The 14,209-nt window shown below is 40.3% G+C and overlaps 2 protein-coding genes across 4 annotated transcripts in view; one reads left to right on the forward strand and one right to left on the reverse strand.

Annotated features, from left to right (window-relative positions):
• The window catches only part of LOC141770565 (coiled-coil domain-containing protein 150-like), a 17,259-nt gene extending 10,216 nt beyond the window's left edge, over positions 1-7,043 (forward strand). For 2 of the 3 annotated variants that reach the window (XM_074640231.1, XM_074640232.1), the window contains exons 16-19: positions 1,067-1,215; positions 1,312-1,435; positions 1,836-1,889; positions 6,136-7,043. In XM_074640231.1, the coding sequence (XP_074496332.1) occupies positions 1,067-1,215; positions 1,312-1,435; positions 1,836-1,889; positions 6,136-6,270 (462 nt within the window). In that variant the 3' untranslated portion in view covers positions 6,271-7,043. Of the gene's footprint in view, positions 1-1,066; positions 1,216-1,311; positions 1,436-1,764; positions 1,890-6,135 lie in introns of all 3 variants that reach the window. The other variant, XR_012594591.1, reaches the window with a different exon arrangement.
• Positions 7,044-7,692: 649 nt separating this feature from the next.
• ecel1 (endothelin converting enzyme-like 1) overlaps positions 7,693-14,209 on the reverse strand; it is a 58,403-nt gene continuing 51,886 nt past the window's right edge. The window contains exons 13-18 of the mRNA XM_074640255.1: positions 14,115-14,182; positions 13,412-13,536; positions 12,866-12,931; positions 12,123-12,218; positions 9,670-9,746; positions 7,693-7,877 (exon numbers count right to left, since the gene is read on the reverse strand). Of these exons, the coding sequence (XP_074496356.1) occupies positions 7,778-7,877; positions 9,670-9,746; positions 12,123-12,218; positions 12,866-12,931; positions 13,412-13,536; positions 14,115-14,182 (532 nt within the window). The 3' untranslated portion in view covers positions 7,693-7,777. The remainder of the gene's footprint in view (positions 7,878-9,669; positions 9,747-12,122; positions 12,219-12,865; positions 12,932-13,411; positions 13,537-14,114; positions 14,183-14,209) is intronic.

A 14,209-nucleotide genomic window follows, 5' to 3' on the forward strand; every position in this document is an offset into this window, starting at 1 on the left:
TGGATGCATACGAATTAGTTTTGTTGAGGCCCTCATCAAAATCTAGTTTTAAGACCTGTATTATTTCCGTTTCTATTGTGCTTACATGGCTTATATTCCTAAATACATTTCTGCTGAATTAAATTACAACAAACTTAGAAGAGTGTAGTGTTTGTATACTATCGAATACTGTGCTCTAGGCAAAATATAATGAAGGTGCCATGTATAGTCTGCTGTGTGCCTTATGGGAACTCAAAGTTGACAGGTTACACACACAGTGCACAAAGAGCTAGGTTCCCCTAGTGCAGGGGTGCCCAATACGTCGATCGCGATCTACCGGTCGATCGCAAAGGTAGTGTGGGTAGATCGCATGGCATTAAAAAAAAAAAAAAAAGAAATGTTTTTTTTTTTTTTTTAAATAGACGTCAGCCAACAAATTGCAACACTGTTTCACCTGAACTCATCTGGAGTGGAGGATGAGATTTTGACACTACAAGCTGACATTCAGCTTAAGTCCAGGGCTCATGGACAGTTCTGGAACTTACTCACAGAGGAAAAGTACCTCAACATGAGGAAATGTGCTACCTCCTTGACTGCATTATTCGGCTCCACTTATTTATGCGAGTCAGCCTTTTCCCACATGAAGATTATTAAGTCCAAATGCCGTTCCACCTTGACTGATGATCATTTGGAAGTGTGCTTGAGGCTGGCTATCAGCAGCTACTGTCCGGACTATGCATCCCTGGCTGATTCCATTCAGTGCAAGTCATCAGAGTAAGGTAATGACAAAGAATGTACAGAGTTATATTGTACAATATGGGTTCATGCAGTTATGCAAGGTACACCAACATATATTGTACATATAAAGAATACTCAATATATTTATAAATAAATATATGTTTTGCATTTTTATAGTAGGTAGATCATTTTGACTTGGTCATTTTATAAGTAGCTCGCATGCTGAAAAAGTGTGTGCACCCCTGCCCTAGTGGGTTAATCCATCTACGTTCACAAAATGTTTGTATAATTAAAACTGTGTATATACTGTGTGTGTGTGTGTGTGTGTGTGTGTGTGCGAACCTTCCAGCTTGAGTCCTTGCAGAAGGCCTCGGATACAGCCAAAGTGGACAACAAGAGGCTGGCCCAGAGTTTGGAGCAGTCTGTGTTGACCAACAGCAGTTTACACCGCAAACTGGAGCAGGCCAGAGACCAGTACCAGGCTGCCATCACACTGAGGTGACATGTGTGTGACATGACATGTATGTATGAGCAAGACATCTTATATGGCATGTATTAATGACATCTTGCATGCTGTCACTGTATATATTGCAGAGATAAGGAGCTGTGCGAGGCCCGGATTAAGATCAGTCATTTGTCTGAAGCACTGGGCGCTGTAAAGCAACAAACTAGGGAGGACTATGAATCTTCCATGAAGATGCATCGAGAAATCTCAGAGGTACCAAATGGCAGAAATCTTTCATTCTGTTAGATTATTATTTTTTTTAAGGAAAGAATTTCTGTGATTTCAGCTCTAGATCCTGTGCAGGTACAAGATATTTCAGTGTAAATGATCTTGTGAAGTCCCTGATTAAACGGTATCCCAGCCTCAAATTGGTGTTGAAAGACCTCCAAATAGGACTTGAGATTTAAAGTTGGAAGCAGCCAAAAACAATTCCAAGCTGCTGAGAGATTTACTGAAGTGTGTAAATATGTAAATATGTATGGATATGCATAATCCTTATTGAAAATCCTTACCTCTGAGTATACTGTTTTCTTTTGATGCAGTGTACAAAACAGTAGAAGCTGCCAGGCTTCATCACAAGACTCTTTGTTTACATCATGCATGCTTTCTGCAGGAGAAGGAGCTGACTGACAGCAAGCCCCCGGAGGTCAGGATGGACTGCCAGCAGGTAAAAATGTCTCATTTCATTTTTTTCCCTCTTTTTTTCCTACCATTTTTTCATCAGCTTTTTACTAATGTTGTTTAGTCAAAATAGGTTTGTCACTCTAAAAGCACTTCCAGTCATAGTCCGTGGTAACTTTTTAAATCTGATATAATATTTTTAAGAATAAAAGCCAGATTTGTATCCGTCTTTTTCTCAAAACTTCTACTGTAAATGAGCCAAACGATATTGTTACGGTCACTCTTCTCCCACCGACTGCTGCGATGGAATATGACTACGGCTGTCAAAGTTAATGCGATAATAATGCGTTAACACTAATTTCTTTAACGCATTAACTTAACTTGCGATTTTTTGGTTGTAGTGGACTCAGTTTTAAAGCTAGAGTGAAGATACTGGCATCATATGAAACTAGAAACTATAATTATTATATTATATCCATAGTTCTAGTGTTGTAAACATTAATTGTGTTGTGTTTAAGTAGCCCCCCCATCTCTGCTCTTGTTTGGGTCCCACTGCATAGCTGTATCCCAGTTGTAGCTGCCACAGTTTTAAAGCTAGAGTGAAGATATTGGTATCATGAAATTAATAAAATCCATTGGTACCAACCATGTCATACTAGCTTGTCGTGAAGGAGGCTAAATAGCTCCAAACTTACGCTAAATTTTGGCGAGGAAAACTGGCATGAGCATTTTCAAAGGGATCCCTTGACCTCTGACCTCCAGATATGGGAATGAAAATGGGTTCTATGGGTACCCACGAGTCTCCCCTTTACAGACATGCCCACTTTATGATAATCACATGCAGTTTGGGGCAAGTCATAGTCAAGTCAGCACACTGACACACTGACAGCTGTTGTTGCCTGTTGGGCTGCAGTTTGCCATGTTATGATTTGAGCATATTTTGTTATGCTAAATGCAGTACCTGTGAGGGTTTCTGGACAATATTGTCATTGTTTTGTGTTGCTAATTGATTTACAATAATAGATATATACATACATTTGCATAAAGCAGCATATTTGCCCACTCCCATGTTGATAAAAGTATTAAGTACTTTAAAAATCTCCCTTTAAGGTACACTTTGAACGGATAAAAAAATTTACGATTAATTGGTGATTAATCGTGATTAACTATGGACATTCATGCGATTAAGTATTTTGATCTCTTGACGTGTGAGCGTCGCGAGTTAGTAAATGGCGCCATCATGCATGTAAATGTGGCGGTGTGTGGTGTCCCCTCTGTTTAAGCTTTATGTATCTATAGAAAAATTGCAAGAAACAAAAAAATTATTGGCCGGGATACATGTAACTATCGCTAAGCTGTTGTTTCAGAACCATGGACAACGCTGTTTGTTGTGCATAGGAGCTGGGGTTACGTGTGCATGTGCGGTGCTGTCCGTAGTACTGAAACGGAGTGAAGGAGATCGATAGACAGACCGAAAATGTAAGTTAGTTAGGTTTCTTAGCCAGCTTGCTATTCGTGGTTGTAAAGAGAGAGAGGGAGAGAGAGAGAGCACTGAAAGCCACAAACAGCTATTTCTAGGGCCTCCCCCTGTTGATTTTGACAGAGAACCGTTCATAAGTTAAAAAAATATTTAGCCGCTCTGTTAGTGCTACGTTCTTATGTGAGTACTCAGATTAATAAATATATTCTGTGATTTTGAAACAGTAGCCTTATGCTGTTGTTATTTGGCCTTTCTGAGGCTACTGCATGGTTAAATCAATTCATTTTATTTCATGATTTAAATTTTTTTTTTAATTAATTAAATTTTTCACAACCCCCCCAGTCACTTCACCCTGGCCTGGCCTGCGTGTTGGACTGAAAAATTGTTCTGTACTAATGCGTTCCGTGGTCGATGCTTCCAGTTAAATGTTTGCCCCTCTTGATGTCTTATATGAGTGGAGGGCATTTTCAGTTGCATAATATAGCTATTGATTTTCTCAATGGAATGCATCTGACTCAAGTTGTTCTCTCATGATCAAAATTAATATTTACTCCAAATGAAGGGTTTAATTTAGAAAAGTGTCATGGTCTTACATACATATTAAGATGATAAATTGAAAACCTCATTGTCAGCAAAGCTATCAACAGAACTTTTTTACTCCCTGAAGAGCTGACATTTAGTTTTTTTTGCTTGTAGAAAAAGACTGACCAAGCTTGAAAAGGATTGTTTGTAAAAGAAGATGTTGCACTGCACCACTGAAAACTGACATTAGTTGAAATTCTCAGTGTGTTGTGTCTGGTTCAACACAGCAGCTGTAATAAAGTTGCTTCATTTCAGCGGGCTAAAGACGTAATTAAAACAGGATCAGTCCATAGAGCTGTACAGAGGAGACAAACAGATCTGCCTCAGGGTCATAGTTGTTACTTTACATCCAGATGGATCAAAATGATTCAGAGACTTTAAACTTAGAAGTCACTGAACTGCAGTGGACATGAGTACATAAAGATGGCGGTTATCTGACTTGTTGATATCGTGATGTTTGCCTGAACATTTTTAATCGTAAGATCTGTGATTATGTAGATTAATTTGAATCTTGTAGCACAGAAAGTTCAAGATTTACCAAATGGTCACACCAATCCCATCGTCTTGTGCCTGTTTGGTCAGTCAAAGCAAATACCTGGTGCATACTGCACCACGGGGAGCTCCAGAATAATTTGTTTTCCATCACCTTAATTAACAATTGATCCTGAGGGGTGTTTTATAAAGACGGCTGAGAAAAGCAGAGCTTATTGTTAAAAGCAGGGCATTAAATGTGTCTAAGAGACTGAACCAGGATTAAGCTGTTTCATTAAACCATCTCAGAGCTACGATGAGATTAAAAGACTGGTTCAGGAACTGCTTGGTCATGACTTTGAAACACAGACCTGAGTCATCAAGCACAGGTCACATCAGTTCAAAGCGGAGATAACCGACATGTAAAGGCAAAAAGTGGGATGTTGTCGCAGAGCAGCAATTATTTCGCTCTCCATGTCATTTTTAATAACAGCAAAATGAAACAATACCGCTGCCACTGACAAAGCAAAAGGGAACTTTTGGCAGCATGTAGACCAGCTGTGAACTCAGGCTTTGACACAAGCAGAGATGAACTTGGAACAACATGACATTATAGGACCAGGATGTAGGGGGATCTATTGGCAGAAATGGAATATAATATGCATACCTATGTTTTCATTTGTGTATAATGACCTGAAAATTAGAATCATTGTGTTTTCATTAACTTAGAACGAGCCATTCATATTTACATAAGGAGCGGGTCCTCTTCACGGAGTCTTCCATAGGGACATTAATAATTAACCGTTTAACCGCTAACCGACATTAAGCATTTTAACCGATTAACACCATCGGTTAAAACTGTTAAAAGAAATTTTAATAATTAATTAAAAAGCTGAGAAAAACTCCTTACTTAAAGGAGAAAAGCTGGTCCACCTTAAGAGTCCACCTTAAGAGAGTCTGAGCCGGAGTTACAGATACAGGAAGTTGGCTCCCGCCTATAGCTTGCTTGAGCGAGGAGTTGTAGCCTCGTAGCATTTATTCACCGACAAATAAAGTGTACACACACTGTCTGCAACACCTACGTTCACAGCTATAACGCCACCGACAACACACACACGGTCTGACGGACAACTTGCTGAAGTTACGCCGCGCTGACAGACCGTATGTGTGTGACAATGGTGAGCACGAAGCTACCAGCAGAGCTACAGCTGCTAACATAGCACAAACACACACATTGTTTGTCGGTTAACGGTTAATAATTGGTTAACGAGGGTTGGTTATCGGTTAAGAAAATGTTTCAAAATTAGCATCCCTAGTCTTCCATGTTGCTCCGCCATGTTCCTACGGAAGCCTAGAATGGACAAACCAAACACTGGCTCTAGAGAGAGCTTTTTGCGTTTTTTCTAGGGCTGTCAATCGATTGAAACATTTAATTGCGATTAATCGCATGATTGTCCGTAGTTAATCGAACATTTTGTATCTGTTCAAAATGCACCTTAAAGTATTTAATACACAGATATTTCATATATATTTCCTGAAATAGTGTCCACTTTAAACCGAAAAAAGGTATGAGTTTAGATTTTAAATCTACAAAAGGTGCAGCCCATGCAGCTGTAAGGAGGAACCCTCAGGGAGGAACTAGGAAAAAACAGTGTTTCAGACTGGCAGATCGATCGTAACTTGTTTAACACTCCGGTTCGCACAGCTTGTTGATGTTGGCCTTGTGAATGTGTTGTTTGATTCCTGCTGTGTTTTGCAGGTTTTACGCAAACGGGAGGCAGAGTGGGAGAGGTGGACGTCTACCATCCGACGCTGGGAGGCCAAGAGAGAGCTGGCTCACATCGCTGGAGGATCCAAGCCTGTGAGGACACAGCTGACAACACAATCACACTGATAAATAAGCAACGTATGTCCCACAAGCACGCACCTGAACACTGAAGACTAAAGCAACATGACACAGTGATCCTTTGTGTTTATTCAAACATTAAACGATGACCAACAGAGAGGAAGAGATAGCAGCCATGTGTGAAATAGCAGCTATAGAGTCAGACTTGTGTGTGTGTGTGTGATGTCCTCCATCTATATCGATCCGAATTTAATGATGGTCAGGAGGGAAACATGCGCTCTCATCAAAACAAACTGTACAACCATAACATCTGATATACTTCTCCACTGTACAAAGAGTCATATTTTTTTGTAACAATGCAGATTGTTTATACAAAAGTATTTTTTTTTAAATAACACTTCGTACAAATGTATGATTCTCCATCTACCATAGTTGCACTTTCTTATGTACAGAGTGTCGGCTTGTTATTTGGTGAGTTAACTGTAAATATATCGCGTCTTCACGCTCTCCCTCTCGTTGAATCCCAGGTTGTATAAGATCACTCAGGTTCATTAGGAAATACAGAGATTTGAATAATCCAATAGCAGACAGGTTCTTCCGTTTCCAGTAGAAAGGGTTCTCAAATCAGATCATCCAGTAGGGTCAAATTGTTCTTCTTTTCTCTTTTTTTCAATCCAATGTTTGATAAATATACCAGCTCCTTTGTGATTGTACTGTAGACTGAAGAGTTGAATGTAGATAGATGCAAAGATCCTCCATTTGGCGCCGCGCTTTGCTACAAATCCTGAGAAAAACATCCGCCGTGAGTCCACCTTCTGTTTTCTAAAAAAAGTTGACAAATCTTAAAAACCGTACAAACACTCACATTAACAAGAGACCAATGCAGGCAAACAACACAACAGTCATGACGGCTGAACAGTGACCATTGCTCTCCGCGGCCACAAGAGCGCAGCATTGCGAGACAAATCAAACTCCAAACACCAAACTGAAAAGACATCAGCGTTTTGGCAGGCACAAGGATGCTACTGATCTCAGTTCATTTTAAATTGGACAGGGACTGAAATCACTGTTGCGGCCAATCTTTCATCGTCTGATTTACTGAAGTTTTTTCTACTTGATGCTACAAAGAAGAGAAACAATTGAGGAAATATGTTGCTTAATTAAAAAACAAATAGCTTATGAATTCTATGCATAATCTGCGTGATATTTCTGCTAAAATAGAAAAATAGATGATTTGAAAGTAAATTTGAACATAGAAAAATATATATAATCAAATAATATACAGATCAATGGTCACGTGACCCATGCTTTAGATTGGTTAGTACAGACAATGGACAGTTGTATAAACTTCCTAATTGAAAACATGTGTACAGATAATGTTGAAAAGATACATTTCCTTCCTGTATCTTCTATAGGCAAGAATAGGCTTTATGCACTCTGTATCATCCTGTTGGCTCTGATGAATGTGTGATGTAGGACAGGTTGTGTGATGGGTGGGAGGTGGGGGCTGTGAAGATGAAGTTCATCCCAAGGTCAACAGGTGGGCGTGGCGAGGTCACCACACGGAGCATTTCTCCACGGGGTTCATTGGGGAACTCTTTGGACAGTGGAAAACACGGGCAAACTCATCGAACTGGGAAACACTGCCAATCACTCTGCAGGGGGAGGAAACACATGAAAGTTCAGTTGTAATGTGGAGATCATGAAACATCTGTGCCTCCACATATGAGACAGTTTTAAGTAGGAGAGGGAAAAAATTTATTCACCTATGTACCGCAATTTTTTTCTTTACGATTTTGAAATTGCTTTTTTAATGCCAGAATCGATATATTTGCTTCATTTGAGTCTATGTGGAGGTAGAAGGAAGTTACCGCTATTATTATTATTATAGTAACGTGACGTCATATCCGTTCCGTATCCGTCAACCAAAACAAACCTCAGCGAGCCGAGAAGAGAAATTCGAAAACGGCGGAGGGTCCACGTGGATGCGACCTGCACCCTCACATTTTAAATCAAGTGTGGCAACCACTACACATCGAGTAAAGTATGGAAACACTTTGGGTTTCACACATTGCCAGGCAGAGCTAGACATCACGGCTAAAGCTGCATGCTAACTCTGTCATGGACAGGAAACGTCATTGTGTTGAGGTAACGTGCGTTCAAGCCGGCCATCACTCTCATCTCCGTGAGAAAATAAGGTGTTAACAAAGGGAACTGTATATACAAAATACATATATGGAAATAAAATTGATTGGATTCACAAAAAATGTGAAAAATAATTCCTGACAATGACTGATATATTTCTCTGACTACATACATGCTGAAAATCAAACATATATACTGTATTCATTTAGATATTTTCCACAGTAAAGGTCTCTAGAAGTGTATGATTCAACTTTTTCTCATGGTCAGTGTTAAAAAAGTTAACAAAAATCGTAATATCGAATTGCAATTCTTGTAGAATCGCAATAGTTAAACATCGCAATACATATCGAATCGGCGCCCAAGTATCGTGATAGTATTGAATCAGGAGATAGGTGTATCTCCAGCCCTAGTTTAAAGGTGCAGTGTGTAGGATTTGTCGGCAACTTGTGGTGATGCAGATTGCAACCATCTGAAACTTCTCCAGTGTGCCAAGCATGTAGGTGAACTACAGTGGCCAACACAGAAACGTGAAAACGTGAATGGTCCTCTCTAGAGCCAGTGTTTGGTTTGTCCGTTCTGGGCTACTATAGAATCATGGCGACCAGCTCAGTATAGAGGACCCGCTCCCTATGTAAATATAAACGGCTCATTCTAAGCTAACGAAAACACGATTCTTATTTTCAGGTGATTATACACTAAAGAAAATAAAGTTATACATTTTATTTTCCATTTCTGCAAATATATACCCCTAAATGCTACACACTGTTCCTTTAAGTATAGTGTTTATGATTTTTTTCACAGGAAATGGGCACATTCAAGCCATGATCTGTGTACTCCTTAAGGCCTTTACACATCGGGTTTTTTTTGTCCTTCATGCGATTAATTCACACGCCAATATATTTTTTCGAACTGTTGTTTTTGTCATGAGTACTTCCACACAGAACACGAATAATCTGTGGCAAAAAAGCTTTTTTTTTTGCGCCTATATTTATGTAACAACACGGAGGCTCTGTAGTCCAAATCAAGACGACAAACTTTATTACTACTTTTCCTTTTTACTCCTTTTAACCTTGACAAAGTCAGACCTGATCGACTCCTTCCATTCTTACCTTTCACAATAAAAGCCCTAGACATATGATATTCGTAGGCGAGTATTTCACATTTTCGTGTTGTTTATTAGTCACGGCCCCTGTTGTAGAAGATTATTAGTTGAAATTTTTCTTAAAATGTTAAAGCAATGCCCACAAAGTTAATATGCTGATGACTTTCTGGGTGTTTTTTACGTTAGTGGGTATACTGTACCTGTAATGCTCTGGTGCATGTTTGTCAGTCAGCAGCTGCAAGTAGATGGACTGAGATCTTCTCTTCATACACCAGTTCTGAAAAGACAACATTAACACGACAGTGACCCAACCTGGAAACAGTTTAGCCAAAGCAGGACACCCCTGAGTGAAAAGGGAGAATCTTGTTCCCAGTGGTGCCAAGTAACGAAATCCATTCACTCAAGTACCGTACTTAAAGATAGGGTGGACGATGTTGGAAAGCTAGCATAATTTGAAAGTAGCATCGCCTCAGGAGCTCCGTCTAAACCCCCCCCCTTTCCCCTTGGGGCCCCTTCCAAGGCAACGCCCCCACACAAATGCACATGCACGAACACCGCTGCATCGTAACTACTTCACAGACACTGAGCGGAGAGAGGACCTCAACTCAACAACGCTACCTCATGACAAGTAACCGCGGCAGTGCTACTTTTGTTTTCTCTTCCATTCTCCAGTAAACTTGCGGCGGCGACGCGCTTTGAGTTCAGACTGGTGCACGCCAAGGGTAGAGTACGAGCAGGGAGGCAGGGGTGCATCTGATTGGTTCTTTCCAAGCGGACCGCGAGGCAGTGATTGGTAGACGTTTTTACAGGATTACAGCAGCTACGGATGATGGCTCTTTTCCAGTCCTTTTTCAGAGCTAATCAGTAATGGATCGCTGTCGGGGTGTAAAGACCATTTCAACCAATATAACAAATAGTGGATACTGGATAGCATTGTCAACCCTGCCTTTAAGTACAGTATTTTGAGGTACTGGTGCTTTACTTGAATATTTAAATATTCTGACTACATTTGTTTTAAGAGCTTTGGTTACTTTTCAGATAAGATTTGACATAAAACAGATATGTTAAGCTCATTAAATGCATTGTTTCAAGATCAAAACAGTGGTTCACAACCACTTACAAAAAATCAGTTGGAGCCACTTGTCATGATTCACATGTGAGTTGTTCGCAGCTCCACAAAAGACTGATTTCCCTCTAAACTTCTCAGATGATTAATTTAAATAACCTTTTGAGGCCCAAAGATCCAATATCTCACAAAAAGCAAAGATTAGAGAAAAATAACACAATACAAACTTGTGTAGCAGAACTTGTTTTTTCCTTCTTATCTACCTCGGTAATCATGTCATGACCCCTCAGATTTATCTTGTGACCCTTTGGAGGAGGCCCGACCCCTAATTTGGGAACCTCTGGACTAAACTACCTGACTGTATATAAAGTAGTTAGAACTAGCTCCCCCCCCACCAGCTACAGCAGTAAAATGCTACTTATGCATTGATTAATAAGTATTAACATTTATATACATTTTTATTTAGTTGTGATTAATCACATGATTGTCCATAGTTAATCACGATTAATCTCAAATAAATCGCACATTTGCACGTGTTCTAAATGTACCTTAAAGGGAGATTTTAGGGAGTATTTAATACTCTTATAAACATGGGAGTGGGTAAATATGCTTGCTTTATGCAAATATAATGAATATATTAATTATTGGAAATCAATTAACAACACAAAACAATGGCAAATATTGTCCAGAAACCCTCACAGGTACTGCATTTGGCATAAAAAATATGCTCAAATCATAACACGGCAAACTGCAGCCCAACAGGCAACAACAGCTGTCAGTGTGTCAATGTGCTGACTTGACTATGACTTGTCCCAAACTGCATGTGATTATCATAAAGTGGGCATGTCTGTAAAGGGGAGACTCGTGGGTACCCATAGAACCCATTTTCATTCACATATCTTGAGGTCAGAGGTCAAGGGACCCCTTTGGGAAATGGCCATGCCATATTTTTCCTTGCCAAAATTTAGCGTAACTTTGGAGCGTTACTTAGCCTCTTTCCCGACAAGCTTGTATGACGTGGTACTAATGGATTCCTTAGGATTTCTAGTTTCATATGATACTAATATCTTCTCTCTGGCTTTAAATCTGAGCCCGCTACAACCTTAAGATTTGCAAGTTGCGTTAATGCGTTATTATCACATTAACTTTGACAGCCCTAATAATAATAATACATATTATTATATGAATGTACGCACATATATACGTGGTTTTTATATCACTTCCCTGTGGCAAGAGTTTTAAAGTTGAAAGCTAAAACACTGCAAATGGCATTAAAAAGTGTGTCTAGATTTTGCCACTGTTACATTAAGGCCATGAATTTCAATGAAACCACTGAATTTCAATGATAGTCGTAATAGTTGCGAGTAGCAGGGGTGGTCTAGTGCTTAGAGCCACTACGCTATCATCAACGCTGCGTTTTTTCATCCTTCCGATGGTTAATGCATCCATCAGCTAATGTTGGTGTAATATATAACTCCTACCTGCTCTCTATGATCGGTCGCTCCAGCTGAGAGTGGCAGCTAAAATGATTTAACATGTAAATGTAATGAAAGACAATGGTGTGAAACTATTGGGAGGCTTCTGTACCTGTGCAAAGGCAATGAAGACCAGCTGTTCGTGTGTGTATTTGAGTCCAGGCAGGGGCCTCTCTGGACCGTGTTCCCTCACCCACTTCTGATACGCCTGGACAGAGAGACAGAGAGGAGGGAGTGAATAATGAAAGACGAGATACAAATGAAATTAGGATCCTCACCTCATCTTCAAAGTAGCATATTCTCTGTAAGTTAAACTAAAATCTCAAACCAAACGGGACATTTTGGGACATTTGGAAACTTGTTTACCTCAGCCACTCTTAGTGATTGACATAACTAATAAGCATTATGACACAATTGTTGCATTTTGATATTATGATTTATTTAAAAACATTCACTCATTCTCTTTGTACTTTTGTTTCTGCGTGCAAAAAAAAAAAGCTTCAATATAGACTGACACGCTCAATATGGAATTGAATTATGCAGCATCCCAGGTGCACTGCTGTCCAGTCAAACATGCACACACACACACACTCACACACACACACACACACACACACACACACACACACGAGCAGAGAAAGGGAATTCACGTTTATCTTTTATCTTGATTCTGGGGCACTTCTGCTCTTTACTTTCACACAAATAAAGCAGAGTGGTTTATGAAGAATAAAGAGACAGACTTTCAAGACAGAAAATGGACAGAGGTGCTCCTGATGGAGCAAACTCTAATATTTAGAGTCTGTGAAGCCACGTAGCTGCAATGTTTGAACATTGATGGTGTTGAATATTACTTACAAAGTACGACAGCTTGAGCCCTCCCATGTCTGCGATGTTCTCCCCCAGTGTCAGACGACCATTCACCTAGACACACAGAAAGAAAACTTGTGAAATGCTGAAAGGTCTTCAACATCTCTGCCCCAATACTTTTGTGCTAGTATGTAGCTGCATGTACTTCAAAGATGTACTTCAATCTAGGATCTGGCATGTGATTAAAAGACCAATATCAGTGTTTTTTCAGTGAAGGTCCTTCTTGCTGATCCCTTCTTAGGATTCAATCGCCTAATTTTAAAAGAAAAGTTCTACATTACATTTGCTTTCATTATTATTTGCTTTCTTGCCGAGTTAGATGAGAAGATCAATACCACTCTCCTGTCTAAGAGTGGTATCAATCTTCTCACCTAACTCTCGGAAAGAAATTGAATAAGTGCAGTCATCGTGCGTGCGTGCGTGCGTGCGTGCGTGCGTGCGTGTGTGTGTGAGAGTGTGTGCGTGCGTGCGTGCGTGCGTGCGTGCGTGCGTGCGTGCGTGCGTGCGAGTGTGCGTGCGTGCGTGCAGACCCACCCTCTGGTTATAAACCGTGAAGTTATCGTAGAGCTTGACGATACATTCAGCCTTCTTCTGGAACTTTCTGTAGGACTCCTCCGTCCACCACTGTTTGAGGTTGCCATGGCGGTCATACTGGCCCCCTAGGGACATGAACCATTGCATCACTAAGATGAAGGGCAAAAGGGCAGGGGGGGGCAGTGTTAGCATGGAGACAACGCAACCCGCAACTTTCCTTCACAGTCCAAAAGGCTGCCCAGCATGTCATCTTTTGAAGCTTTTTGTTGCTGCAGGAGTCAAACCATTAGGAGGCCAAATGTTATTGGGTTGACCTTGGCTGATGTATTCAGTTCAAGAGCCGACTGAACTGCTTTTAAATTTGTGGAGTCTGCCAAAGAAGCTGGTAGGTTACAAACCTACCAGTCACAATCGCAGTTATTCCAGTATTTGGTAGGTGGTTGGCAGAAATTTGACACCCTCACTGAAGTCTACTAATATATTTCAAAGGGCAGCACTTTTGACTGGAAATGAAAGTTAGAGATTGTGGCTCAATATTTGCTGTACAGTTTCGGGCATCCTACAAATGTCATAAGATTACACAAATCATCAGGGAACCCTTGCTCCTTCTGCGAAACAGAATAGTTCAATGAAAATGGTTAAAACGGGGGGGTGTATGAGCATTGTTGTAAGGGATTATAGGTGAAGAGGTTGTAATTCTTACCCCAGTCATCATATCCATGTGTTAGCTCATGGCCAATGATCGCTCCTATTCCTCCATAGTTCAGAGACCTGGCAGCAGGAAGGAGAAATATGGAA

The sequence above is a fragment of the Sebastes fasciatus genome, chromosome 7, assembly GCF_043250625.1.
Source record: "Sebastes fasciatus isolate fSebFas1 chromosome 7, fSebFas1.pri, whole genome shotgun sequence".
NCBI lineage: Eukaryota > Metazoa > Chordata > Actinopteri > Perciformes > Sebastidae > Sebastes > Sebastes fasciatus.